The 26056-nt window shown below is 35.9% G+C and overlaps 1 protein-coding gene across 1 annotated transcript; it reads right to left on the bottom strand.

The window, feature by feature from the left end:
• Positions 1 to 1375: 1375 nt before the first annotated feature.
• On the bottom strand, positions 1376 to 25761 carry LOC128039782 (uncharacterized). The gene is made up of 6 exons (XM_052628304.1): positions 25525 to 25761; positions 24430 to 24607; positions 23326 to 23492; positions 22393 to 23231; positions 15405 to 16124; positions 1376 to 3505 (listed from the first exon to the last, which is right to left on the bottom strand). Exons 1-6 carry the CDS (start codon positions 25759 to 25761, stop codon positions 1582 to 1584), a joined length of 4065 nt encoding a protein of 1354 aa, XP_052484264.1. The 3' UTR covers positions 1376 to 1581.
• Between the last annotated feature and the right edge of the window lie 295 nt (positions 25762 to 26056).

Below are 26056 nucleotides of genomic sequence, written 5' to 3'. Positions count from 1 at the left end.
CAAATTTGAAATGGTCCGAAATTGAAATTGATTTGAACGTGAAACTAACCCGAACTAAAATGATTCGAATATTTTAAATTTGAGAATTTGAAGAATCTTGGGTTTGGGATTCGGACTAGTTTAAATCATTTTGTGTTATTGTTATTTCTGATTCAAATTGTTAATTTTTATGGTCAAGCTAGGTTGGTCAGATATAGATTCGTATTAGTAGGATTAGCTTTTCGGGTTTGGGTCATTGAGTATATTGATTCGAATCATTTCGAATTTTTATTTGAATTTGACACTTGAGTTTAGATAATTTTGAGAAATTTTTTTAAATCATATATTAACCCCCTGAAATGCTCAAATTTTAATTTGATTCCATATCTTAATATTTATTTATTATTTTAATGTTGATTTTTGATTAACACACTCTAAAGATTTGACCATATGTAAATTTCATTCAAAAATTTTTATTAATTGCTGCATCATTATGATTTGTTCCATGTAAATTCGTGATCCCCGTTCTTCGTGGGATTTTTTGCCATTTTGCATACCTGTTCACCGTCGAGAGCGATCACCATCCCCACCAGATCTGTCAGCAGACTAGTCACCTTACCTTGGCTCTTAATCTTTATAGTTTCGTCTAGGAATGTCACCAATTTTGAGCGCAGTATAGGCTTCCCAGCCACTGCTCGCATCTGCTTCATATGCTCCAATATTGTTCTTTGTTTTCTCTGGATTTTGTTCTCTCAACTTCCCTAAAACTCCAACACCATCCCAGACAAGACAGTAAGGAAATTAGGTACAAGGTTGTGATATAAGAGAGTAAAAAAGAGATGGGAAAATAGCTAAAACGTTAGGTGTGGGGACTGGAATCCCAAAGTAGAAGCGGGCAGATGGGATCCATGTTTATTGTCATTCTTGGTTAAGCTATTGCAGTGTTTGGGCCATAATCACTCCTTCCATTGATTACTGGTTTGAGCTGTTGTGGAATTGTGTGGATGATAAAAAAAAAGAATACACGAATCCTTCAATTTTATTTGGGACTGTAGTAATTTCAGTTTATCTGTTACAGAAGGGAGATTGAAAGATTACGGAGGCTGTTGAATCTTTTGTTTCCAAAATTATTTGGTAAGACAATAATTGGGTTAAGTTATGATGAAGCTTCATAAATTCCGCAATAAAATTTTAATATGCGAAATATATCATTAAAAGACATGTTTGGTTTTTTGAAGGAGACAGCTCCTTTCTTACCTTATCTAATACATTGAGCTAACTAATTTCAGAAAAAGCTTATATACGAAAACAAAGAGAAGCATCTAACAAAGAGAAGCTTATTATTGTAAGCACAATCACACTCCCAAATTATAAGAAGTTCTAAAATCAACAATCAAACCTCACAAGTTTCAGCTCAGATTTTTACATGACATTTATTTCTAACTTAAAAAGTCGAAAAAACCAAATTACAGTTACAACAATAATTAATATCACAAGTAACCAGGCAAACATCAAACCCTGTTTTTCAGCCTTGAGTTTTCCTGCAAATGAAGTGGCAGGTTTCAAATATGATTACATCTGAATTGCCCGCTTGTGCCACACTCACCAACCCCATAGATAAGAGTCTACTTCACATTTCCAGTGGACAATAAATTTACATTCCGACTTTGAGCATTCAAGAGCCATACCTTCACAAGGCTTACCGCATTTATCACAATCTGGGTAGTAATACTTCTTCACAATGGTGAGTGGGTGTGGATGATCATTTCCTTCATGAATGCTCCCGAGTTTGAGGAATGGATATCGTCTAAGAACACAATTAACATGAGCAGAAGTATCACATGTTGAACAATTATAAAACCAAAGTTTTGAATCTCGACTTTCTTCACAGATATCACAATGATGACTTTCTAAATATTTGTTATCATCATGATCTGTGAGTGAAAGAAGATGCTCATCACATTTATGATGAGCTGTAATTGGAAGTGAAAAACAACGAAGATGTAGCACAAAATTGCAATCCTTACAACAGAATGCCGCCTGTGTAGTCCTACCACAAGCATTGCATTTCCCATTGTGCTTTGGGTAGTAAAAGAGGGGGTGTTCATGTTTCAAACATGTTCGAGCACCAGGAGTAAGAGCAATCACACATCGGAGACATATTTTTCCCTCACATCCACAACATTCATAAGCAAAGGCATTAGTTACGTACCAACATCGTCGACACAGAAAAGCTTTGTCAGAAATAAGGGCTAGGGGCTCTTTGCAACCATGATGCCAAACGTTCTTCATCTTAGGTAACTCGGCACACGCTTTATGAAGAAAAAAAGCACATTCTGAACAGTAGTAAAACGGATCCGAGATTGGCAACATACACCCGTCGCAACTATTTTCATATCCTCCAACAAAGGGACCTAACATTAGATTATGCATATGCTTGAAATGCTTTATTTTTGTAGCATCTCCAGCATCGTTGCTCTCAATAACAATGATGGAACTTTCAATGGGCATCTCAATCTCATCTTCATTTTCTACTATTTCATATGAATCTTTATCCTTCATTACACACTTCACATGGAATATACCATTGTACTTTGAACAATAGTAACTACCATGCTCTGTATTGACTAGATAATGGCATATTAGGCACCTCAAAACCCTAAAATCTTCTATGTGATGGAAATATGTGTGAAGAAGGCGATGGTCATGCCACTTACTTTTGATAATGCGAGGCAATGAAATGCAGTTTTTATGGATTATAATGTTGCATGTACCACATGTATAGGCAACATGATTTCCTTCAGTGCCACACCCATCACATGTGAATGGAACTTGTCTCAACAACAAGGTGAATGGATGTTCATGATTTGTACTATTAATAACTTGTAATGGTGATTGTGATGCACATTCAATGTGAACAACAAACTTACAAGGAGAACAACCATAAACAAATCCTCTTCGCATTGTTACCTGGCAGCATATCTTGCAAGAGAGCCGTTCGCTATTAAATTGTAGGATGACAGGATGCTTGCGATGACACACATGATTCAATTTGAAAGGAATCTCAGTGCATTTCTCATGTAAGTTAAATCCACGGCAAGGAGAAAAGTGTGTATAATTTGGTAATGGTTCCCGGCACCCAAAGCACTTAGAAACATCTTTAAGTATTTCATCACCATTTTCAGTGGGAATCAATGGATGTTGAATGGGAATCAGTGGATGTTGAAGGGCAACATGCTCAAGCTCTTTCAAATTTTTCTCAGCAATATTAAATGTAGACAAAGCACATTTAATGTGAAAGTCCAATTCACAAGAAGAGCAGCGATAAACAGACTTGTGACCAGATTTATTGCAAAAATTGCAAATGTACATTCCAGATGAATAAGGTGCATTTTGCATAAGAAGAGGATGGTTGAGATGAAAAGGGTGATTAAGCTCCAAAGGTGCCTCGGCACATACCTTATGAAGAAAAAACCCACAGTGCTCCGCACAGCAAAAACATGGAGCAGACGCCTTCTCCCCACATCTTGAGCAATCATTTACACCCCTTTGATTGTCCATCAGCTGCTCTTGATTCAACATAAGAAACAGGGGATGTTGGTGCCCGTTAAACAAGGTAAATGGATGTTAATGATTTGTGCTCTTAGTAACTTGTAATGGTGATTGCGATGCACATTCAATGTGAACAACAAACTTACAAGGAGAACAACCATAAACAAATCCTTTATCTTCTTCATTGCTTTCTATGCATATCTTGCAAGAGAGCCGTTGGCTATTAAATTGTAGAACAAGAGGATGTTCGCGATGGCACACAAGATTCAGTTTGAAGGGAAGCTCAGCGCATTTGTCATGTAAATTAAATTCACAGTCAGGAGAAAAGTGTGTATACTTTGCTAAGGGTTCCCGACACCCAAAGCACTTACTATCATCTTCAAGTTCTTCATCTTGAAGGGCAACATGCTCAAGCTCTTTCAAATTATTCTCAGCAATATTAAATGTAAACAAAGCACATTTAATATGAAAGTCCAATTCGCAAGAGCAGTGATAAACAAATTCATTACCCAATTTACTGCAAAAATTGCACATGTACCCTCCAGGATAAGGTGCATTTTGCATAAGAAGAAGAGGATGATGAGGATGAAAAGGGTGATTAAGCTCCAAAGGTGCCTCAGCACATACCTTGTGAAGGTCAAACCCACAATCCTCGGCACAGCTAAAACATGGAGTTGACACCTTCTCGCGACACCTTGAGCACTTAGCTACATTCAGCAGCTGATCTTCATTCAAGATAAGAAGCAGGGGATGTTGGTGGCCATAATTGTTAGACCCCTCCATTTTTGCTTCCCCGAGCAATATAAATAAAGGAAAAGCTTGATTTTGGGAGCAAAGTGACAATGGGAAAACAAGAATACAAGTGAAGAAAGATAAAGATTGAGGAAGTGGGAGAGCATTTGATATTTAGAGGCAGAGGAAGAGGGACGGTTATAGTAAACAGAGGTGAACTCAATTAGCCAGTCGATGCTTTTATTCAAGGTTACACTTGCTTTTCATGGTGGGTTGATTTGATATTTATGAATCCTTCGTTGTTTTATTTCGAAATTCCCATATTATATTATGCAATACACCATATGTATACGTGTACCATAATTTGAGCTCATTTTACATCAAGGATTGTAATGAAGTAAGCATTGGTTAACGTTAATTAGACTGATTTCACTATAAAATAATCATTGTAATTAGTGTGGTATTGGGGTTGGAGCTGAGTAGCATGTGCCTTGTATTTATGTAATATGTAATATAATATTAAGAGGAGAGACAATAGTTTCAGACAAACTTGTATTTTCAAATAAGCTTATATAAAGAAACAAAGACAAGCATCCAACAATCACACTCTCAAATTATAAAAAATTCTAAAAATAATAATCAAATTCCAATGCAACTTCAGATTATTATATAACACTTATTTAAAACAATCTAAATTACAACTGCAACAACTAATATCATAACTAATAAGGCTAATACCAAACTCTGTTTTTGTTGAAGTTGGTCAGCATGAAGCCAACACTCGATTCCATACAGGCCATGAAGACCAAGCAAAGCTGGAACAGATGCAAGGGCTGCTGATGCAAGCTCATTTTGTTCATTTTGTTATATTTAGTTGATGAAATGAGTGTTAGTTCATTTCTAACTAAGTTAGCTTTCTGATTGATGTAATTAGCTTATGTATGAGCTGTAAACACAGTTTTGTATAAGTTTACAAGCTAAGATTTCAAGTTTCTATGTAATTAGTGGAGGTAGGTAATTACTTGTTGATTTTGACAAGCCTTATGCTTGAGTTATGTACTGGCTTCAAGCCATTGTTTTATGTATGAATGAAATCAGTTTTGTTCATCAATATTCACAAAAATTTCCCACTTATTCTCTTCTTTCTTTAACTCGAAATTGTTTGTTTGCTCAGCAAGTTTCGAGGCTTGCTCGACAAGATACTTGCTGAGTCTGCTTGATTCTGTTGTTGCACCAACAATTGGTATCTAGAGCTTATTTCTTAAGGGACCTGTTATACAAATCCATGGCTTCATCAAGCTTTTCACCAGCTGCACCTCAAGTATTCAATGGAGAAGGCTATCACATATGGGTGGTCAAAATGAAGACTTACCTGCAGGCTTATGATCTGTGGGAGGTGGTCAACTCAGGATGTTGAACCGAACCACTTAGAGGCAATCCAACAGTGGCTCAGATCAGGCAGCATGCTGATGAGAGGACCAAGAGGCACAAGGCCATGTCTTGCATTCAGAACTTAGTGTCAGATGTGATTTTCACAAGGATTATGGCCTGTGAATCACCAAAACAGGCCTGGGATAAGTTGCAAGAAGAGTTTCAAGGGACAGAGAGGACAAGGCAGCAACAGTTACTGAATTTGAGGAGAGATTTCGAGAATTTAAAGATGAAGGAAGAAGAAACTGTCAAGCAATATTCTGACAGGATTATGGCTGTGGTTAATAGCGTCAGGCTCCTTGGAGAGTAGTTTAATGAAGCTAGGATAGTGGAGAAAGTAATAGCAACTCTGCCTGAGAGGTATGAGGCAAAAATCTCATCTCTCGAGGACTCAAGGGATCTGTCCACCATTTCCCTGACTGAGTTGATCAATGCTCTATATGCTCAAGAGCAGAGGAGAGCAAGTAGACTGGAAGAGCATCAAGAAGGTGCCTTTCGAGCAAGGACAAATCGCCTACAAAGGCAAGAAGGCACGGAGAGACAAGCCAAAGAATGATCTTTGCGAGAAGAGAAGGTCAAACTTGCAAGCACTGCGAAGGGTGGTCATCCGGAAGAAAAATCTTGGTTCAATCCGGATCTTTGTGTCAACATTGTAAGAAGAAGGGTCATGTTGAGAGAGTTTGCAAGAGCAAGACCAAATCAAGATGAACCGGTCTCAACAGATGAAAGCCGAGGCTCGAGTAGCTAAGGAGGACAAGTGACCAAGAGGAGCAAGTCTTTCTTGTGTCATGCTCATTTGCTCAGAAAGGCTCTCATCTGGTTGGCTCCTAGACGATGGATGCACCAATCACATGACACCGATGCTGCAATCTTCAAGTTTTAGACGAAACTGTAGAACCAAAGTCAAAATTGGTAATGGGCACTTTATTCAAGTGAAGGCAAAGGTGATGTCTTGATATGCACTCCACAGTGCCAAAATGATCTCAAATGTGCTCTGGTGCACGAAATTGTGAAACCTACTCAAAGATAGCTCAATTCTTTGGAGAAAGGTTACTCTGTGGTGTTCAAGGACAAGCGATGCAAATCGGTGATCCAAGTGGATCCAAAGCGATGGCGATCCCTATGGTGATAAGAGCTTTGTGGTTGATGGACAAAGAAGTCGACATTGCCTACACACCACATCGGATGAATCTAAGTTGTGGCATCAAAGGTGGGACATGCCAACTTCGGATCGATGGCGAATGGTCGAGAAGACTGGCTGAAAACTTCATCAACTCGGTGGACCATGATGATGTGTGTGAAGTGTGTCGACTAGGAAAAGCAGCCGATTGCCATTTCCCATGAATCAAGCCCGGAGAGCCTCTGAAAACTCCAACTGGTGCACACGATGTGTGTGGCCCTATGAGGATCGAGTCACTAAGTGGAAACAGTATTTCATCTTGTTTATTGATGATTTCTCTAGATATTCTGGCTTTACTTCTTAAAAGAAATCGAAGTGGCCACTTGTGTTTTGGAAGTTTAAAGCTGCTGCTGAGATGAAACAGTCATAAGTGAAGACCATAAGGTCGATAATGGGACCGAGTACACCTCATTTCGGTTCCAAGCCTTCGTGATAAGGCGGGCATCAAACACCACTTACCAACACTTATACACCTCAACGTAATGGTGTAAGTGAAAGGAAGAATAGGAGCTTAATGGATATGGCGGTGCTTAATGATTCGAAGAATCGCCTAAAGCACTATGGGCGAAGCTTAACACCGCAACATACATTCAAAATAGACTTCCAACCAAGGCTTTGGATCGAAGACTCCATTCGAGGCTGGTTTGGCTTCAAGCCATCAACGCTCATCTGAAGGTCTTTGGATGCATATGTTACACACATGTACCTGCTGTTAAAAGGGACAAATTGTCTGAAAGGGCTCGACCTGGTCTTCTGGTGGGCTACAGCACTGTTAAGAAGGGCTATAGGATCTTGGATCCTTCAACAAACAAAGTGTCGATGGCGGGGATGTGGTATTTGATGAAAGGTCATGTTGGGCTGGAAAGGCATGAACTGAGGAAGTTTCAAGAACTTCTGACAAACCAAGTCGAGCGAACAAAGTGTTCCTGAAATGGACATTGATGATGAACCAGTCAGAGGAACAAGATCAATGACTGAGATTTATGAAAGGGCTCATATAGCCATAGCTGAACCAAGTAACTTTGAAGAGGCTGAAGCTCAGCAAGAGTGGAAGCAGGCAATGGCTGAGGAGATCAGCATGATTGAGAAGAACCAGACCTGGGAATTGGTTGAAAGGCCAGTCAAAAGGAAGGTGATTGGGGTGAAATGGGTGTACAAAGCCAAGCAGAATGCTGATGGAACCTTGAACAAACTGAAAGCAAGGTTGGTTGTCAAGGGGTTCAGTCAGAGGTATGGCTTGGACTACCTGGAGACCTTTGCACCAGTGGCCAGGCTCGACACCATCAGACTGCTGATTGCCTTAGCAGCCCAGCTCGAATGGAAAATTCATCAACTCGATGTGAAATCAGCCTTTCTGAATGGTTTTTTAGATGAAGACATCTATGTTGAACAACCACAAGGGTTTGAAATAGCTGGGAGAGAGCATATGGTCTACAAATTGAAGAAGGCCCTATATGGCTTAAAACAGGCTCCAAGGGCCTGGTACAGCAGAATCGATGGCTACTTGACTGATCTGGGATTCAATCGAAGCAAGAGTGAGCCAACACTGTATGTCAAGAAGCAAGGGACACAAACACAACTCATTGTGTCCCTATATGTTGATGACCTGCTGGTGACAGGAGGAGATCGAGCAGTGCTGGTTAATTTCAAGACCAAGATGCAAGAGGTGTTTGAAATGTCTGATCTTGGGGAGATGTCCTATTTTCTTGGAATGGAGGTGACTCAAGCACAGAATAGGATATTTTTAAGTCAGAAGAGCTTTGCCACAAAGATTCTGACCAAGTTCTCCATGCAAAACAGCAAACCAACTAAAACACCTGTTGCTGTTGGAGAAAAACTATCGAGCCAAGGAGATTTTGAGAAGGTATGTGAAACTACCTACAGGAGTCTAGTTGGTTGTTTGCTATACTTGACTGCCACTAGACCGGACATAATGTATCTTGTAGGATTGCTCTCAAGGTTCTTGCATTGTTGCAATGAGAAGCATTTCAGTCGCCAAGAGAGTGCTCGAGATATGTCAAAGGCACTTTGGACTATGGGTTAAGGTACAGCAGGAAAGGAAATCTAAATCTAGTTGGGTACACTGATAGTGACTGGGCTGGATCGATAGATGACATGAAAAGCACCTCAGGGTATGCTTTCAACCTTGGTTCAGCTATGTTCTGCTGGAGCTCGAAGAAGCAAAGTCTGGTGGCACAATCTACTGCTGAAGCAGAGTATGTGGCAGCAGCAAGTGCTGTCAACCAAGCCATTTGGCTTAGGAAAATCCTGGCTGATTTGAATATGGATCAAAGGGAAGCAACAGAGATCTTCTGTGACAATCAATCTACTGTTGCAATTGCCAAAAATCCTGTGTTCCATGGAAGAACAAAGCATTTTAGCATTAAGCTATATGTTGTTCGAGAAATGGAGCAAGCTCAGGAAGTGAAGCTAATTCACTGCAATTCAGAGGACCAGCTTGCAGACATTTTGACTAAAGCCCTTAATGTCACAAGGTTTGAGCATTTAAGAAGAAAATTAGGTGTTTGCACCATGCTAACCAAGGAGGAGTGTTGAAGTTGGTCAGCATGAAGCCAACACTCGATTCCATACAGGCCATGAAGACCAAGCAAAGCTGGAACAGATGCAAGGGCTGCTGATGCAAGCTCATTTTGTTCATTTTGTTATATTTAGTTGATGAAATGAGTGTTAGTTCATTTCTAACTAAGTTAGCTTTCTGATTGATGTAATTAGCTTATGTATGAGCTGTAAACACAGTTTTGTATAAGTTTACAAGCTAAGATTTCAAGTTTCTATGTAATTAGTGGAGGTAGGTAATTACTTGTTGATTTTGACAAGCCTTATGCTTGAGTTATGTACTGGCTTCAAGCCATTGTTTTATGTATGAATGAAATCAGTTTTGTTCATCAATATTCACAAAAAATTTCCCCAGCTTATTCTCTTCTTTCTTTAACTCGAAATTGTTTGTTTGCTCAGCAAGTTTCGAGGCTTGCTCGACAAGATACTTGCTGAGTCTGCTTGATTCTGTTGTTGCACCAACAGTTTTCCTATTTTGAGTCTTCCGGCAAAAGAAGCCGCAGATTTCAAATATGACTAGAATCAAAAAGAATTTAGCATCTTTGTACTTGAGAAAAAAAAAAAAAACTTCACAGCCTCCATGAAATCCTTCCCAGCTATACCCCAAGTAGCTTGAAAAAATTTAGCAGAATATCCATCTGGCCCCGAGGCCTTATTACTACAGAAAAAGAACATACCCTATTATCCAGTGTCAAGAGTATTACTAAAGAAATGTACCAATTCAGTAGAAACAGCCTCAAAAGAATCCAACTTTTGTCCTTGGCTATCAATAAGAACCTGATTGGTGTTTCATTTTAGCCTAAAATACTTGCAAGGAGTCGTTGGCTATCGAATTGCAAAACCAGAGGATGTTGTGTATGGCACATATGACTCATCTCCAGAGGTAGCTCAGCACATTTCTTATGTAAATTAAATTCACAATCAAAAGAAAAGTATGTATATTTTGTTAATGGTTCTCAACACCCAAAGCAGTTAACAGCATGTTTAAGTTCATCGTCATTTTTAGTGGAAATTAATGGATGCTGAAGGGCAACACACTCAATCTCTTTCAAGTTGAGTTTTAATAAAGCACTTTTAATATGCAAGTTCAATTCATAAGCGCAATGATAAACAAACTCAGTACTGCTTTTATCGCAAAAAAAACAGGCAAATGTAGGTTGATGAATTGTAATGCGCCAAAACTTGGCCCAAAAATTTTGACTGAATTCCAGAGGTCACATTGTTCATCGAAATAGCTCAAAACAAAATTACTGTTTTAAACACAGGAACTCTTTTCGAAAATCTTTTTCTCTTGCAACTTATTGAAACCGTAAATAAGATTTAATTACATTAAACCTGTTAAGCATTGGCCTGCACTGCAACAAAAGACCAGCAGCAAGTCTACAACAAGACCAGCAGTTGCAGCTCGATTTTGAAGTGCAGCATTGGAGCTGAACCAAATGTAGCCAACTGTCTTGTTTATTTTGTTCCTATGTAACTTAGGCTAGTCAACTTGTAATTTGTTTACAAAGTTAGTAGGATATGGTTTGATTTGAATTGATGTAATAGCTGATATGTCTGCTTATTTTGTGTGTAACTTAAGTTAGCATTAGTCTTATACTAGTGGGGGAAGTTATGCCATTAGGTAACTGTCGAATTAACATTGTAACTCTCATATATTTCAATTTTTGAATGAAAATTTGGATGATTTTCTTCAGTTACAATTCTTGCCATTGTTTTTTACTTTTGTTTTGCTGTTTTTGCCTTTGTTTACTGCTAAAGCTCCAACAAAACCATGTTATCACTTCAAACCAGTTCAAAAACAAGTTACTATTTTCGTACTAATTTTGCAATCAAAACAGAGTAGTAGTTTTGAGAAAAACTGAAATTTCAAAGCGGAATTGCAACAGCAAATTTTGATGTCTTTTAGTCGAAAAACCCATAGATTAATACCTTAAAAATCGTATGTTTACAAAATGAATAATAACATGTGATGAAATTAAATCCATGTGTGGCATCGAATATTTTAAAACCAAATCAAGTAGCCATAACCCATGCCGCAGTTTATATAATCGCCTTACAAATTGATTACAAATCACCATACTAATCTTATGGAAATCTTATTTAAATCAAACCAACACACACACAAAAACCCCTTTTGAGACCTTCAATCTGCCGAGTCCACAAACTAACCTTGCGAAATACCTAAATGGAAGAAACTAAAAGGGATGAGCTACAGGAACTCAATGTGAGGCTGAAACTTAGGCAAAAGGCAAATGATGATGTAACGAAACAAAAATAGTTTCAGAAAAAGTAAATACAGATGTCATACTAGAATTTAAAATCGGTAACCAAATATACGAAGTCTCCACTAACATACATAATGCAATTACATTAACCTATCACACATATCCCAACATTAATATAGATAGACATAGAATCAGATATGTAAAATATGCAACAAACCAAAATTTCCCACCCAACCAATCAAAAACCACCCCGACCACCCTACACACCACAATTGGGCTATGGTAGACCGATCCACTCTGCACACCACAAAGGACTATGGTAGCCCATCCACCCTACACACCATAATAGTGAGTCGAAGCCACTCAAATAGAAATATGCAGCTGAGGTGACATTTATATAGTAATGCGGTAAAACCGCTATAACAGAATATGCAGTAAAACTGTCAAATCACACTTCCTTCTCTTCAAACATATCCCAAACCTAAATGTAGATGCAGCTGATCTTCATTCAAGATAAGAAGCAGGGGGTGTTGGTGGCCATAATTGTTAGACCCCTCCATTTTTGCTTCCCCAAGCAATATAAATAAAGGAAAAGCTTGATTTTGGGAGCAAAGTGTCAATGGGAAAACAATAATACAAGTGAAGACAGATAATGATTCAGGAGGTGGCAGAGGCAGAGGGTCGCTTATAGTTTGCTGCCACCAAAACATAAAGAACAGGGCACACATAAACAAGTGGGATCCCATAACCCGCAGCCCAATATTTGTAAATAACATTTTCATGTTTGCATGTTATTTGATTTGAATTTAGAAATTCGATTTTATCAAATTGAATACAAATTATATATGGTTTGATTTGATTAAAAAAAATAATCCAACACGGTTAAATATGAGCTCGAAATGATCTGAAATCGAATTTAATTTGAACCGGGAATTAACTCGAACAAAAATGATCTAAAAATTTTGAAACCCAATTTGATTAAAAAATAATCCTACACCATTCTATATGAACCCAAAATGATCAAATCCGAAATTGATTTGAACCTGAAACTAACCTAAACCAAAATGATTTGGAAATTTTAAACTTGATTTGACTGTTTTGTAGCAAAGAAATGGAATTGGTTCAGTTATAGAATTACTTTTTGAATGTTTTGTTCCTATGGAACTTAGTCTAAATCTTTGTAATGAGTTAGCTAAGTTAGTAGGAAAGATTGACTGATGTAATAGCTGGTATGCCAGCTTTCTTTTGTAATCAACTTGCATTATTTTAATATGTGTTAAGTAAGGGCAGTTAAGTTAGTAGGTAACTGTCAAACATTTTTTGTAACCTTCATATATTCAAATTTGAATGAAAAAATTTGATGACTTTCAGTTACAATTCTTTTGCTGAGTTTTTTTTTTCAGTTTTCTTCTTTTTGCTTTCATTCGATTCTGCTCTTGTTTTGCTGAAAGTTCCAACAGAGACAGGTCCTTCTTACTTTATCAAATACATAGAGCGCTAAACGTCAAACCTAATTTTATTACAGCAACGGAGAAATAATTTCAGAAAAAGCTTATATAAGAAAACAAAGAGAAGCAACGCTTTTATTATTGTAAGCACAATCACACTCCCAACTTATAAGAAATTCTAAAATCAACAATCAAACCTTACAAGTTTCAGCTCCAGATTTTTACATGACATTTATTTAAAACTTAAAAAGTCGGAAAAACCAAATTACAGTTACAACGATAACTAATATCACAAGTAACCCCATTTTCCAGTCTTGAGTTTTCCTGCAAATGAAATGGCTGGTTTCAAATATGATGACATCTGAATTGCCGCTTGTACCACACTCATCAACCCCATAGAGAAATGCCTACTACACAATTCCAGTGGACAATATATTTGCATTCCGACTTTGGGCATTCAAGAGCCACACTTTCACAAGGCTTACCGCATTCATCACAATCTGGGTAGTAATAATTCTTCTTCACAATGGTGAGTGGGTGTGGATGATAATTTCCTTCATGAATGCTCCTGAGTTTGAGGAATGGATATTGTTCAAGAACACAATAAACATGAGCAGAAGTATCACATGTTGAACAATTATAAAACCAACGATTTGGATCTCGACTTTCTTCACAGATATCACAATGATGATGTTCTGAATAACTGTTATCATCATGATCAGTGAGTGAAAGAAGATGCTCATCGCATTTGTGACGAGCTGTAATTGGAAGTGAAAAACATTCAAGATGTAGCACAAAATTGCAATCCTTACAACAAAATGCCGCCTGTGTAATCGTACCACAAGCATTGCATTTCCCATTGTGCTTTGTGTAGTAAAAGAGGGGGTGTTCATGTTTCAAACATGTTCGAGCACCAGGAGTAAAAGCAATCACACATCGGAGACATATTTTTTCCTCACATCCACAACATTCATAAGCAAAATATTTAAGAACGTAATGTATTTATAATAGTTAAAGTATCTATAGATGTTAGATAATAATCATTTATTTTAATGAGATATACGAAATTGATCTAAATTTGAAAGTTTATTTAAAATATAATTATCAATAAGATCAAATATACTAATGTTATCAAATAATTGATTCAATAATCTACGGTAAACTATAACCGATAAGTATGAAATCGATACATTTATTTGAAATATATCAAACTGATTCTATATAGTTCAACTGATTAATTCCAAAAATTATAAACTGATTTATAATAAATAATCGAACAAATTGATTAATTATAAATCAAAGATTGATAAAAGTATCCAATACCATTAATTGAATCAAAATTGTATAACGATATGAACACTGAAAATGTGAATTGAATATAACTGAGACAAATGATTAAACAAATATAATTGAAATCCAATGAAATTGAATTAAAATTTGAATTGAGACTTAACAATTTCAAATGTTAAACTTGATACGAAATTTTACTGAACTTGAATTGTCAAAATGATTGAAATTTAACTAATTTGATCATATATTAATTAATGTCAAAACTGTTTCAATTGAAATGAATAACATTTGAATCATTATGAATTTTAAATTTGTAATAAACTGTTAAACATTAATTTGATACTGATTTGAATAAAATTATAACCATTACTAATTAAATTGATCAATTATATTTAAATTCGATTTGACTAATATGAACTACTTAATGATATTTAATAATTTGATTGTTGATTCGAAATCATAAGTTTGTAATTTTGATTCATATTAAATTTATATTATATGTAATTATCAGTGTAATTTGATTCAACATATATGTATTGAATCGACATTAATTTATTTCAATAGATCTCATGATTAGATGCTAGATCATTTTATGTCTAATTTATTTCAATATAATGATTTTTATATTTAAAGATATTGAATCTATAAATAACAATTTAATATAATTTAAACTATTATTCATATTGAAGGGCAACATGCTCAAGCTCTTTCAAATTATTCTCAGCAATATTAAATGTAAACAAAGCACATTTAATATGAAAGTTCAATTCACAAGAAGAGCAGCGATAAACAGACTTGTGACCAGATTTATTGCAGAAATTGCAAATGTACATTCCAGATGAATAAGGTGCATTTTGCATAAGAAGAGGATGGTTGAGATGAAAGGGATGATTAAGCTCCAAAGGTGCCTCGGCACATACCTTATGAAGATAAAACCCACAGTGCTCTGCACAGAAAAAACATGGAGCAGACACCTTCTCCCCACACCTCGAGCAATCAGTTACACCCCTTTGATTATCCATCAGCTGCTCTTGATTCAACATAAGAAACAGGGGATGTTGGTGCCCGTTAAACAAGGTAAATGGATGTTCATGATTTGTACTCTTAATAACTTGTAATGGTGATTGTGATGCACATTCAATGTGAACAACAGACTTACAGGGAGAACAACCATAAAAAAATCCTATTCGCCTTGTTTCCTGGCAGCATATCTTGCAAGAGAGTTGTTCGCTATAAAATTGTAGAACAAGAGGATGTTCGCGATGGCACTCAAGATTCAGTTTGAAAGAAAGCTCGGCGCATTTGTCATGTAAATTAAATCCACAGTCCGGAGAAAAGTGTGTATACTTTGCTAATGGTTCCCAACACCCAAAGCACTTACTATCATCTTCAAGTGTTTCATCTTGAAGGGCAACATGGTCAAGCTCTTTCAAATTATTCTCAGCAATATTAAATGTAAACAAATCACATTTAATATGAAAGTCCAATTCACAAGTAGAGCAGCGATAAACAGACTTGTGACCAGATTTATTGCAAAAATTGCAAATGTACATTCCAGATGAATAAGGTGCATTTTGCATAAGAAGAGGATGGTTGAGATGAAAAGGGTGATTAAGCTCCAAAGGTGCCTTGGCACATACCTTATGAAGATAAAACCCACAGTGCTCCGCACAGCAAAAACATGGAGCAGACACCTTCTCCCCACACCTCGAGCAATCAGTTACACCCCTTTGATTGTCCATCAGCTGCTCTTGATTTAACATAAGAAACAGGGGATGTTGGTGACCGTTAAACAAGGTAAATGGATGTTCATGATTTGTACTCTTAATAACTTGCAATGGTGATTGCGATGCACATTCAATGTGAACAACAAACGTACAAGGAGAACAACCATAAACAAATCCTATAGCTTCTACATTGATTTCTCTGCATATCTTGCAAGAGAGCCGTTGGCTATTAAATTGTAGAACAAGAGGATGTTCGCGATGGCACACAAGATTCAGTTTGAAGGGAAGCTCAGCGCATTTCTCATGTAAATTAAATCCACAGTTAGGAGAAAAGTGTGTATACTTTGCTAATGGTTCCCGACACCCGAAGCACTTACTATCATCTTCAAGTTCTTCAACTTGAAGGGCAACATGGTCAAGCTCTTTCAAATTATTCTCAGCAATATTAAATGTAAACAAAGCACATTTAATATGAAAGTCCAATTCACAAGTAGAGCAGCGATAAACAGACTTGCGACCAGATTTATTGCAAAAATTGCAAATGTACATTCCAGATGAATAAAGTGCATTTTGCATAAGAAGAAGAGGATGATCAGGATGAAAAGGGTGATGAAGCTCCAAAGGTGCCTCAGCGCATACCTTGTGAAGGTAAAACCCACAATCCTCGGCACAGCCAAAACATGGAGTTGACACCTTGTCGCGACACCTTGAGCACTTAGCTACATTCAGCAGCTGATCTTGATTCAAGATAAGAAGCAGGGGATGTTGGTGGCCATAATTGTTAGACCCCTCCATTGTTGCTTCCCCGAGCAATATAAATAAAGGAAAAAGCTTGATTTTGGGAGCCAAGTGTCAATGGGAAAACAAGAATACAAGTGAAGAAAGATAAAGATTGAGGAAGTGGGAGAGCATTTGATATTTGGAGGCAGACGCAGAGGGACGGTTATAGTAAACAGAGGTGAACTCAATTAGCCAGTCGATGCTTTTATTCAAGGTTACACTTGCTTTTCATGGTGGGTTGATTTGATGTTTATGAGATTTATTTATAAATCCTTTGTTGTTTTATTTCGAAATTCCCATATTATATTATACAATACACCATATGTATACGTGTACCATAATTTGAGCTCATTTTACATCAAAAATTGTAATGAAATAAGCATTGGTTAACGTTAATTAGACTGATTTCACTATAAAATAATCATTGTAATTAGAGTGGTATTGGGGTTGGAGCTGAGTAGCATGTGCCATGTATTTATGTAATATGTAATATAATATTAAGAGGAGAGACAATAGTTTCAGACAAACTTGTATTTTCAAATAAGCATATATAAAGAAACAAAGACAAGCATCCAACAATCACACTCTCAAATTATATAAAATTCTAAAGTACTAATCAAATTCCAATGCAACTTCAGATTATTATATAAACAACTAATATCATAAGTAATAAGGCAAAGATCAAACTCTGTTTTCCTATTTTGAGTTTTCCGGAAAATGAAGCCGCAGATTTCAAATATGATTAGAATCAAAATGAATTTAGCATCTTTCTACTTAAGAAAAACAATACTTCACAGCCTCCATGAAATCCTTCCCAGCTATACCCCAAGTAGCTTGAAAAAATTTAGCAGAATATCCACAGTGTCAAGAGTATTACTAAACAAATGTACCAATTCAGTAGAAATAGCCTCAAAAGAATCCTACTTTTGTCCTTGGCTATCAATAAGAACCTGATTGGTGTTTCATTTTAGCCTAAAATACTGGCAAGGAGTCGTTCGCTATTGAATTGCAAAACCAGAGGACGTTGTGTATGGCACATACGACTCATCTCCAGAGGTAGCTCAGCACATTTCTTATGTAAATTAAATTCACAATCAAGAGAAAAGTATGTATATTTTGTTAATGGTTCTCAACACCCAAAGCAGTTAACATACATAACGCTATTTTTGGTTCAGTTTAGGTATTTATTTTTAAAAAATTGTGATTGATGTGATAGGTTTTTGGTTTGAATTTAGAAATTCAATTTTACCAAATTAAATACAAATTATAAATGGTTTCATTTGATTACAAAAATAATCCAACACTGTTAATATGAGCTCGATATGATCTGAAATCGAATTTGATTTGAACTGGGAATTAACTCGAACGGATATGATCCAAAAATTTTAAAACCCGATTTGATTAAAAAATAATCCAACACCGTTCTATATGAACCTGAAATGATCAAATCCGGAATCGAAATTGATTTAAACTTGAAACTAACCCGAATCAAAATGATCCGGAAATTTTAAAACTGATTTGACTAAAAATGATAATCCAACATTGTCCAATATGAGCCTAAAATGATCAAATCCGAAACTGATTTGAACCTGAAACTAACCTGAACCAAAATGATTTGGAAATTTTAAACTCGATTTGATTAAAAAAATTATCCAACACCGTTCAATATGAGCCTGAAATTATCCGAAACCGAATGACTTGAACCTAAAATGGTTTGAACTTGAAACTAAACCGAACCAAAATGATCCAAAAATTTTAAAACCCGATTTGACTAAAAAAATAATCCAACACCATTCAATATGAGTCTAAAATGATCAAATTTGAAATGATCCGAAATTGACATTGATTTGAACGTGAAACTAACCCGAACTAAAATGATTCGAATATTTTAAATTTGAGAATTTGAAGAATCTTGGGTTTGGGATTCGGACTGGTTTAAATCATTTTGTGTTATTGTTATTTCTGATTCAAATTGTTAACTTTTATGGTCAAGTTAGGTTGGTCAGATATGGATTCGTATTAGTAGGATCAACTTTTGGGTCATTGAGTATATTGATTCGAATCATTTCGAATTTTTATTTGAATTTGACACCTGAGTTTGGATAATTTTGAGATGTTTTTTAAAATCATATTTTAATCCCGTGAAATACTCAAATTTTAATTTGATTCCATATCTTAATATTTATTTATTATTTTACTGTTGATTTCTAATTAACACACTCTAAAGATTTGACCATGTAAATTTCATTCAAAAAAATTTATTAATTGCTGCATCATTATGATTTGTTCCATGTAGATTTCATTAATCGGCTTTATATAAAAGAAAAATAATTAAAAACAACATTAAATCAATTATCACTATAGCTCATCTCTGACCAGGCCTGTTAGATTTCTTTGCTGTCTTAGTGTTTGTTGGGAACTCGATGAGCCCAACACAGTCACTATAAAAGACCTAGAACCAACATGTAATGTTACCTAAGACCTAGGACTTTTTAGAGAAGTCGAGCAATCGAATGAGGTGAAGCTGGTTCATTGTAGTTCAGATGTCCAACTTGCTGATATTCTCACAAAACCAAAAGTGTAAGCTCAATTGAAGTTGCAAGCTCATCAAAGTGTGAGCTGTTATATGTTGTTGGCGAACCACCTGACGTATTTTAAGAAAGGTTCGCATATGCTGATGATGATTTTTGTATTAGTCTGCTTGCTAAGATCACTTGTTAGATAAGCAGAGTTTGTGTATTAATGTACAAGTTATGTATTTGTATTTTCAAAGTGTATTAATGGGGTTTGTTGACTTTCTTATGACCACTACACACATATATATATTGTATTTCTTGTTGAATGAAAAGCATATGAGAAAATTTGATAGCAGTCAAAAAAATTAAATTCTGATAAGTGTTGTTCTTTGTTTTCTCTGTATTTTGTTCTCTCAACTTCCCTAAAACTCCAACACCATCCCAGACAAGACAGTAAGGAAATTAGGTACAAGGTTGTGATATAAGAGAGTAAAAAAGAGATGGGAAAATAGCTAAAACATTAGGTGTGGGGATTGAAATCCCAAAGTCGAAGCGGGCAGATGGGATCCATGTTTATTGTCATTCTTGGTTAAGCTATTGCAGTGTTTGGGACATAATCACTCCTTCCATTGATTACTGGTTTGAGCTGTTGTGAAATTGTGTGGATGATGACCTTTCTCGGCTTTGCATTTTCTTTTTTGTCTTAATATATATTTTTTATGGAAAAAAGAATACACTAATCCTTCAATTTTATTTGGGACTGTAGTAATTTCAGTTTATCTGTTACAGAAGCACAATCACACTCCCAAATTATAAGAAATTCTAAAATCAACAATCAAACCTCACAAGTTTCAGCTCAGATTTTTACATGACATTTATTTATAACTTAAAAAGTCGAAAAAACCAAACTACAGTTACAACAATAATTAATATCACAAGTAACAAGGCAAACATCAAACCCAACCCTGTTTTCCAAGTCTTGAGTTTTCCTGCAAATGAAGTGGCAGATTTCAAATATGATTTTATCTGAATTACCACTTGTACCACGCCCAAAATCTCCATAGATGAAAGGGTACTACACAATTCCAATGGACAATATATTTGCACTCTGACTTTGAGCATTCAAGAGCCACATCTACACAAGGCTTACCACATTTATCACAATATGGGTAGTAATACTTCTTCTTCACAATGGTGAGTGGGTGTGGATGATCATTTTCTTCATAAAGGCTCCTGAGTTTGAGGAATGGATATTGTCCAAGTACACAATAAACATGAGTAGAAGTATCACATATTGAACAATTATAAAACCAATGATTTGGATCTCGACTTTCTTCACAGATATCACAATGATGATGTTCTGAATAACTGTTATCATCATGATCAGTGAGTGAAAGAAGATGCTCATCGCATTTGTGACGAGCTGTAATTGGAAGTGAAAACAACGAAGATGTAGCACAAAATTGCAATCCTTACAACAGAATGCCGCCTGTGTAGTCCTACCACAAGCATTGCATTTCCCATTGTGCTTTGTGTAGTAAAGAGGGGTGTTCATGTTTCAAACATGTTCGAGCACCAGGAGTAAGAGCAATCACACATCGGAGACATATTTTTTCTTCACATCCACAACATTCATAGGCAAAGGCATTAGATATGTACCAACATCGTTGACACTGAAAAGCTTCGTCAGAAATAAGGGCTAGAGGCTCTTTGCAATCATGATGCCAAACATTCTTCATCTTAGGTAACTCAGCACACGCTTTATGAAGAAAAAAAGCACATTCTGAGCAGTAGTAAAACGGATCCGAGATTGGCAACATACACCCGTCGCAACTATTTTCATATCCTCCAACAAAGGGACCTAACATTAGATTATGCATATGCTTGAAATGCTTTATTTTTGTAGCTTCTCCAGCATCGTTGCTCTCAATAACAATGATGAAACTTTCAATGGGCATCTCAATCTCATCTTCATTTTCTACTATTTCATATGAATCTTTATCCTTCATTACACACTTCACATGGAATATACCATTGCACTTTGAACAATAGTAACTACCGTGCTCTGTATTGACTTCATCATGGCATCTTAGGCAATTCAAAACCCTAAAATCTTCTATGTGATGGAAATATGTGTGAAGAAGGCGATGGTCATGCCACTTACTTTTGATAATGCGAGGCAATGAAATGCAATTTTTATGGATTATAATGTTGCATGTACCACATGTATAGGCAACATGATTTCCTTCAGTGCCACACCCATCACATGTGAATGGAACTTGTCTTAACAACAAGGTGAATGGATGTTCATGATTTGTACTATTAATAACTTGTAATGGTGATTGCGATGCACATTCAATGTGAACAACAAACTTACAAGGAGAACAACCATAAACAAATCCTCTTCGCATTGTTACCTGGCAGCATATCTTGCAAGAGAGGCGTTCGCTATTAAATTGTAGGACAAGAGGATGCTTGCGATGCCACACATGATTCAATTTGAAAGGAATCTCAGTGCATTTCTCATGTAAGTTAAATCCACGGCAAGGAGAAAAGTGTGTATAATTTGCTAATGGTTCCCGGCACCCAAAGCACTTAGAAACATCTTTAAGTTTTTCATCACCATTTTCAGTGGGAATCAATGGATGTTGAAGGACAACATGCTCAAGCTCTTTCAAATTATTCTCAGCAATATTAAATGTAAACAAAGCACATTTAATATGAAAGTCCAATTCACAAGAAGAGCAGCGATAAACAGACTTGTGACCAGATTTATTGCAAAAATTGCAAATGTACATTCCGGATGAATAAGGTGCATTTTGCATAAGAAGAGGATGGTTGAGATGAAAAGGGTGATTAAGCTCCAAAGGTGCCTCGGCACATACCTTATGAAGCTAAAACCCACAGTGCTCCGCACAGCAAAAACATGGAGCAGACACCTTCTCCCCACACCTCCAGCAATCAGTTACACCCCTTTGATTATCCATCAGCTGCTCTTGATTCAACATAAGAAACAGGGGATGTTGGTGCCCGTTAAACAAGGTAAATGGATGTTCATGATTTGTACTCTTAATAACTTGTAATGGTGATTGCGATACACATTCAATGTGAACAACAAACTCACAAGGAGAACAACCATAAACAAATCCTCTTCGCGTTCTCACCAGGCAGCATATCTTGCAAGAGAGCCTTTCGCTATTAAATTGTAGAACAAGAGGATGTTCGCGATGGCACTCAAGATTCAGTTTGAAAGGAAGCTCGGCGCATTTGTCATGTAAATTAAATCCACAGTCGGGAGAAAAGTGTGTATACTTTGCTAATGGTTCCCAACACCCAAAGCACTTATTTTCATCTGCAAGTTCTTCATCTTGAAGGGCAACATGCTCAAGCTCTTTCAAATTATTCTCAGCAATATTAAATATTAACAAAGCACATTTAATATGAAAGTCCAATGCGCAAGAGCAGTGATAAATGAAATTCGTACATGGTTCATCACAGAAATCGCAAACACACCCTGAGTAAGAAGATGGTGGCTCTTGCAGAAGAACAAGAGGATGATGGGGATGAAAAGGATGATTAAGCTCCAAAGGTGCGTCGGCACATGCCTTGTGAAGATAAAACCCACAGTGCTCCACACAGCAAAAACATGGAGCAGACACCTCCTCCCCGCACCTGGAGCAATGAGTTACACCACTTTGATTGTGGATCAGCTGGTCTTGATTCAAGATAAGAAGCAGGGGATGTTGGTGGCCATAATTGTTGGACTCCTCCATTTCTCCTTCCTCTAAACCCTAAACAGAGGTAAACTCAATTAGCTAGTCAATGCTTTTATTCAAATAGTATATTAGCCCTAAAAAGAATAGGAATAGCATGCAAAGGGCCTACCTTCTCTGGGCTACCAGCACTTCCAACAACATGGCAACCATGGAGCTTGGCAAATTGCCCCACTAGCTGACCAACTGCACCACATGCTGCTGAAACAAACACATAGTCTCCTTTCTTTGGAGCACAAAGCTCATAGAAACCAATATATGCTGTTATCCCAGGCATACCTATTAACCGTCTTACATTTATTATCGATATTACATAACCGTATTCAACACTCACATGGAGTCTAAGTAACATATTTTATTATATATCAATTCCCTATTTTATGCATTTGTTCTTATATGTTCTTAGATTTCCTTTGGTTACATTTTTTTATTAAGTTCTACTATTTTTAAAATCTGATGTACCAAACTTATTATCATATGTGTAATGCTATATCAGCTTATTATTTTCAAATATTACTCACTAAAAATCTAGTTAATAGATTAATGATTGTCATTTGTGTCAAGATTGAAATTTCAAATTCGAAAAATATATAGACTTGGAATGATCCAATTAGAAAAATGAACTAAATCTACAACTGCACACATATAGTATAGAACTAGTAATTGAATTTAACTAAACGAATTTAACTACTATTGTTTGGGTCAAGACTAAAGTTTCAAATTTGAAAAGCATTGGAACTAAAATTGATCAAATAAAAGTATATAAGGAGTAAATTCATAACTTTAACAAAGTATAGGGACTAATAGTAGAATTTAACCATTTCATTCCATGATTTGGGTCAAATTATGGTTTTGATCCTTCTACTATGCTCAAATTGTAAATTTAACCCTCATACTTTAATTTAACACAGTTTAGCATTTCTATTTTTTGGTGTCATTGATTAGGTCAAATACTTATCTATTCTGATTAAAATGTTGCTGACATGGCTTTTTCTCTTCTTAAAAACACCCCCTCCAACTCATCATACTATCGTGAACCTTTTATTTGTTGGAAGGATTATTGTTAAGGAAAAATCAATATCAACGATTTAACATGAACAATTAATGATTTTAAGTATTTTGACTAACTAATGACATTATAACACGTATATAGATAGAAGAGAACAATTCAATCCCGAACAACCTTAACCTAAGATAGAAGAGAATTGATAGTTACCAAGAATTCCAGCATAGTAGGAAAGAGGTACATCGGTGTGTTGGATTTTAAAGAAATTTTTAGGGTCTGAAATTAGACTATACTCTTCCCAACCAGTTATTCCCCACACCAAATCATCCTTTGCAAAGCCAGGATGTGCTGAATCCAAAACTTTTGCCACTCCATATCCAGTTATAGGCTGCAAATTCGAGCTAAAATTAGTCTGTGTATCCAAATTACTAATAATATGCATACCGGCGCTATCGATGATTACATATCATTAAAAATGAAGTTAAATAAATTTAATTTTAAAAAAATTTGATGAAGTGTTATTATTTGGTTCACTTATTGCAATGAAATTAAAGAACCTAGTGTAAAAAGAATATTGTGTGTTGGCCTGATGGATAAAGTGTTCATCGTCCCAGGTGTGTCTTCGGTTCGAGTTGTGCTAGTCACGTTGCTGTTAAAAGATAAAATTATCACTATATTAATTTATAATTTTATAAATTTCCAAGGAGTCTAAAAGTAATTTAATTAGTGTCTGCTTTAAGAGGCCGAAGTTAAGTTAAATATATTTATAAGAGTTAAAATGAAGTTTCACATAGAAATAAACCAAAATTCTAGCATTTTTGGAGGGCCAAACTATATATTAACTTACGATTTTATAAATTTGAGGAGTCTAAAGCAACAATTTCTTATTTTAGGGATGGGAGAGCCCCTGCGTGCCCCCTCATTGGACTCTAAATTATTGTGAAAGCTCTTCCAGCATTTATTTTCTATATTCCAAATAATCGATACTCGACGCAATGTTATAAATATCCATCGCTAATAATGAAAAGGTGATAGAAATTTATGAGGCTTAATTAGTTTCTACACTTACTGAAACAATCTCGGATCTTTGATAATGTAGTTGAGAATTTGTAGGCTAAATTCAAACAAAAATCAAATCACATTTCACTTTTTTAAGATCATCCAATGGTTCATTTTAACGGATGTTGAAATTCAAATATCAAATTTTTGATTTTTTCAATACGGTAAACAAAAAAGCATATCAAAACACAATAAAACTTGATTACGATAACGATGATGAAGATGAAAGGAAGTGAATAAAATTACCGAACCGAGGACGTAAGGATCTGTTAATTGTCGTTCGAGCTTCATCATTTTGAAGATCATGTAGGGATCGCATGAGAGATAAAGATTCTTGAGGATGATGGAATTAGAATCCTTTGGTACTTTGAGTTTGATGGTTCCGGCTGTCAAATGCATATCGGTTTCTTGTGGTGAACCAGATACATAGTGTTTCAGTACCACCTTCATGTTGCTTGCTTCATCCATGCCACCCGTCGCCATTTTCCTTGGTAATGAATACTATGGAGAGAGATCTAGATTTACAAAGTGGCTAGTAATTTATAGGAGAGATATTTGGGGTTGATTTCAATTCGGTTCAGTTATTTATTTTTAAAAAAATTGTGATTGGTGTGATAGGTTAAATTTGATTTGAATTTAAAAATTCGATTTTATCAAATTGAATACAAATTATATATGGTTTGATTTGATTAAAAAAATTAATCCAACACGGTTAAATATGAGCTCAAAATGAACTGAAATCGAATTTGATTTGAACCGGGAATTAACTCGAACGAAA

The sequence above is a fragment of the Gossypium raimondii genome, chromosome 3 (genome assembly GCF_025698545.1).
Source record: "Gossypium raimondii isolate GPD5lz chromosome 3, ASM2569854v1, whole genome shotgun sequence".
In the NCBI taxonomy this organism is placed as follows: domain Eukaryota; kingdom Viridiplantae; phylum Streptophyta; class Magnoliopsida; order Malvales; family Malvaceae; genus Gossypium; species Gossypium raimondii.
Note: the sequence above shows the minus strand (reverse complement) of the source record. Positions and strands in the feature narration are given on the sequence as shown.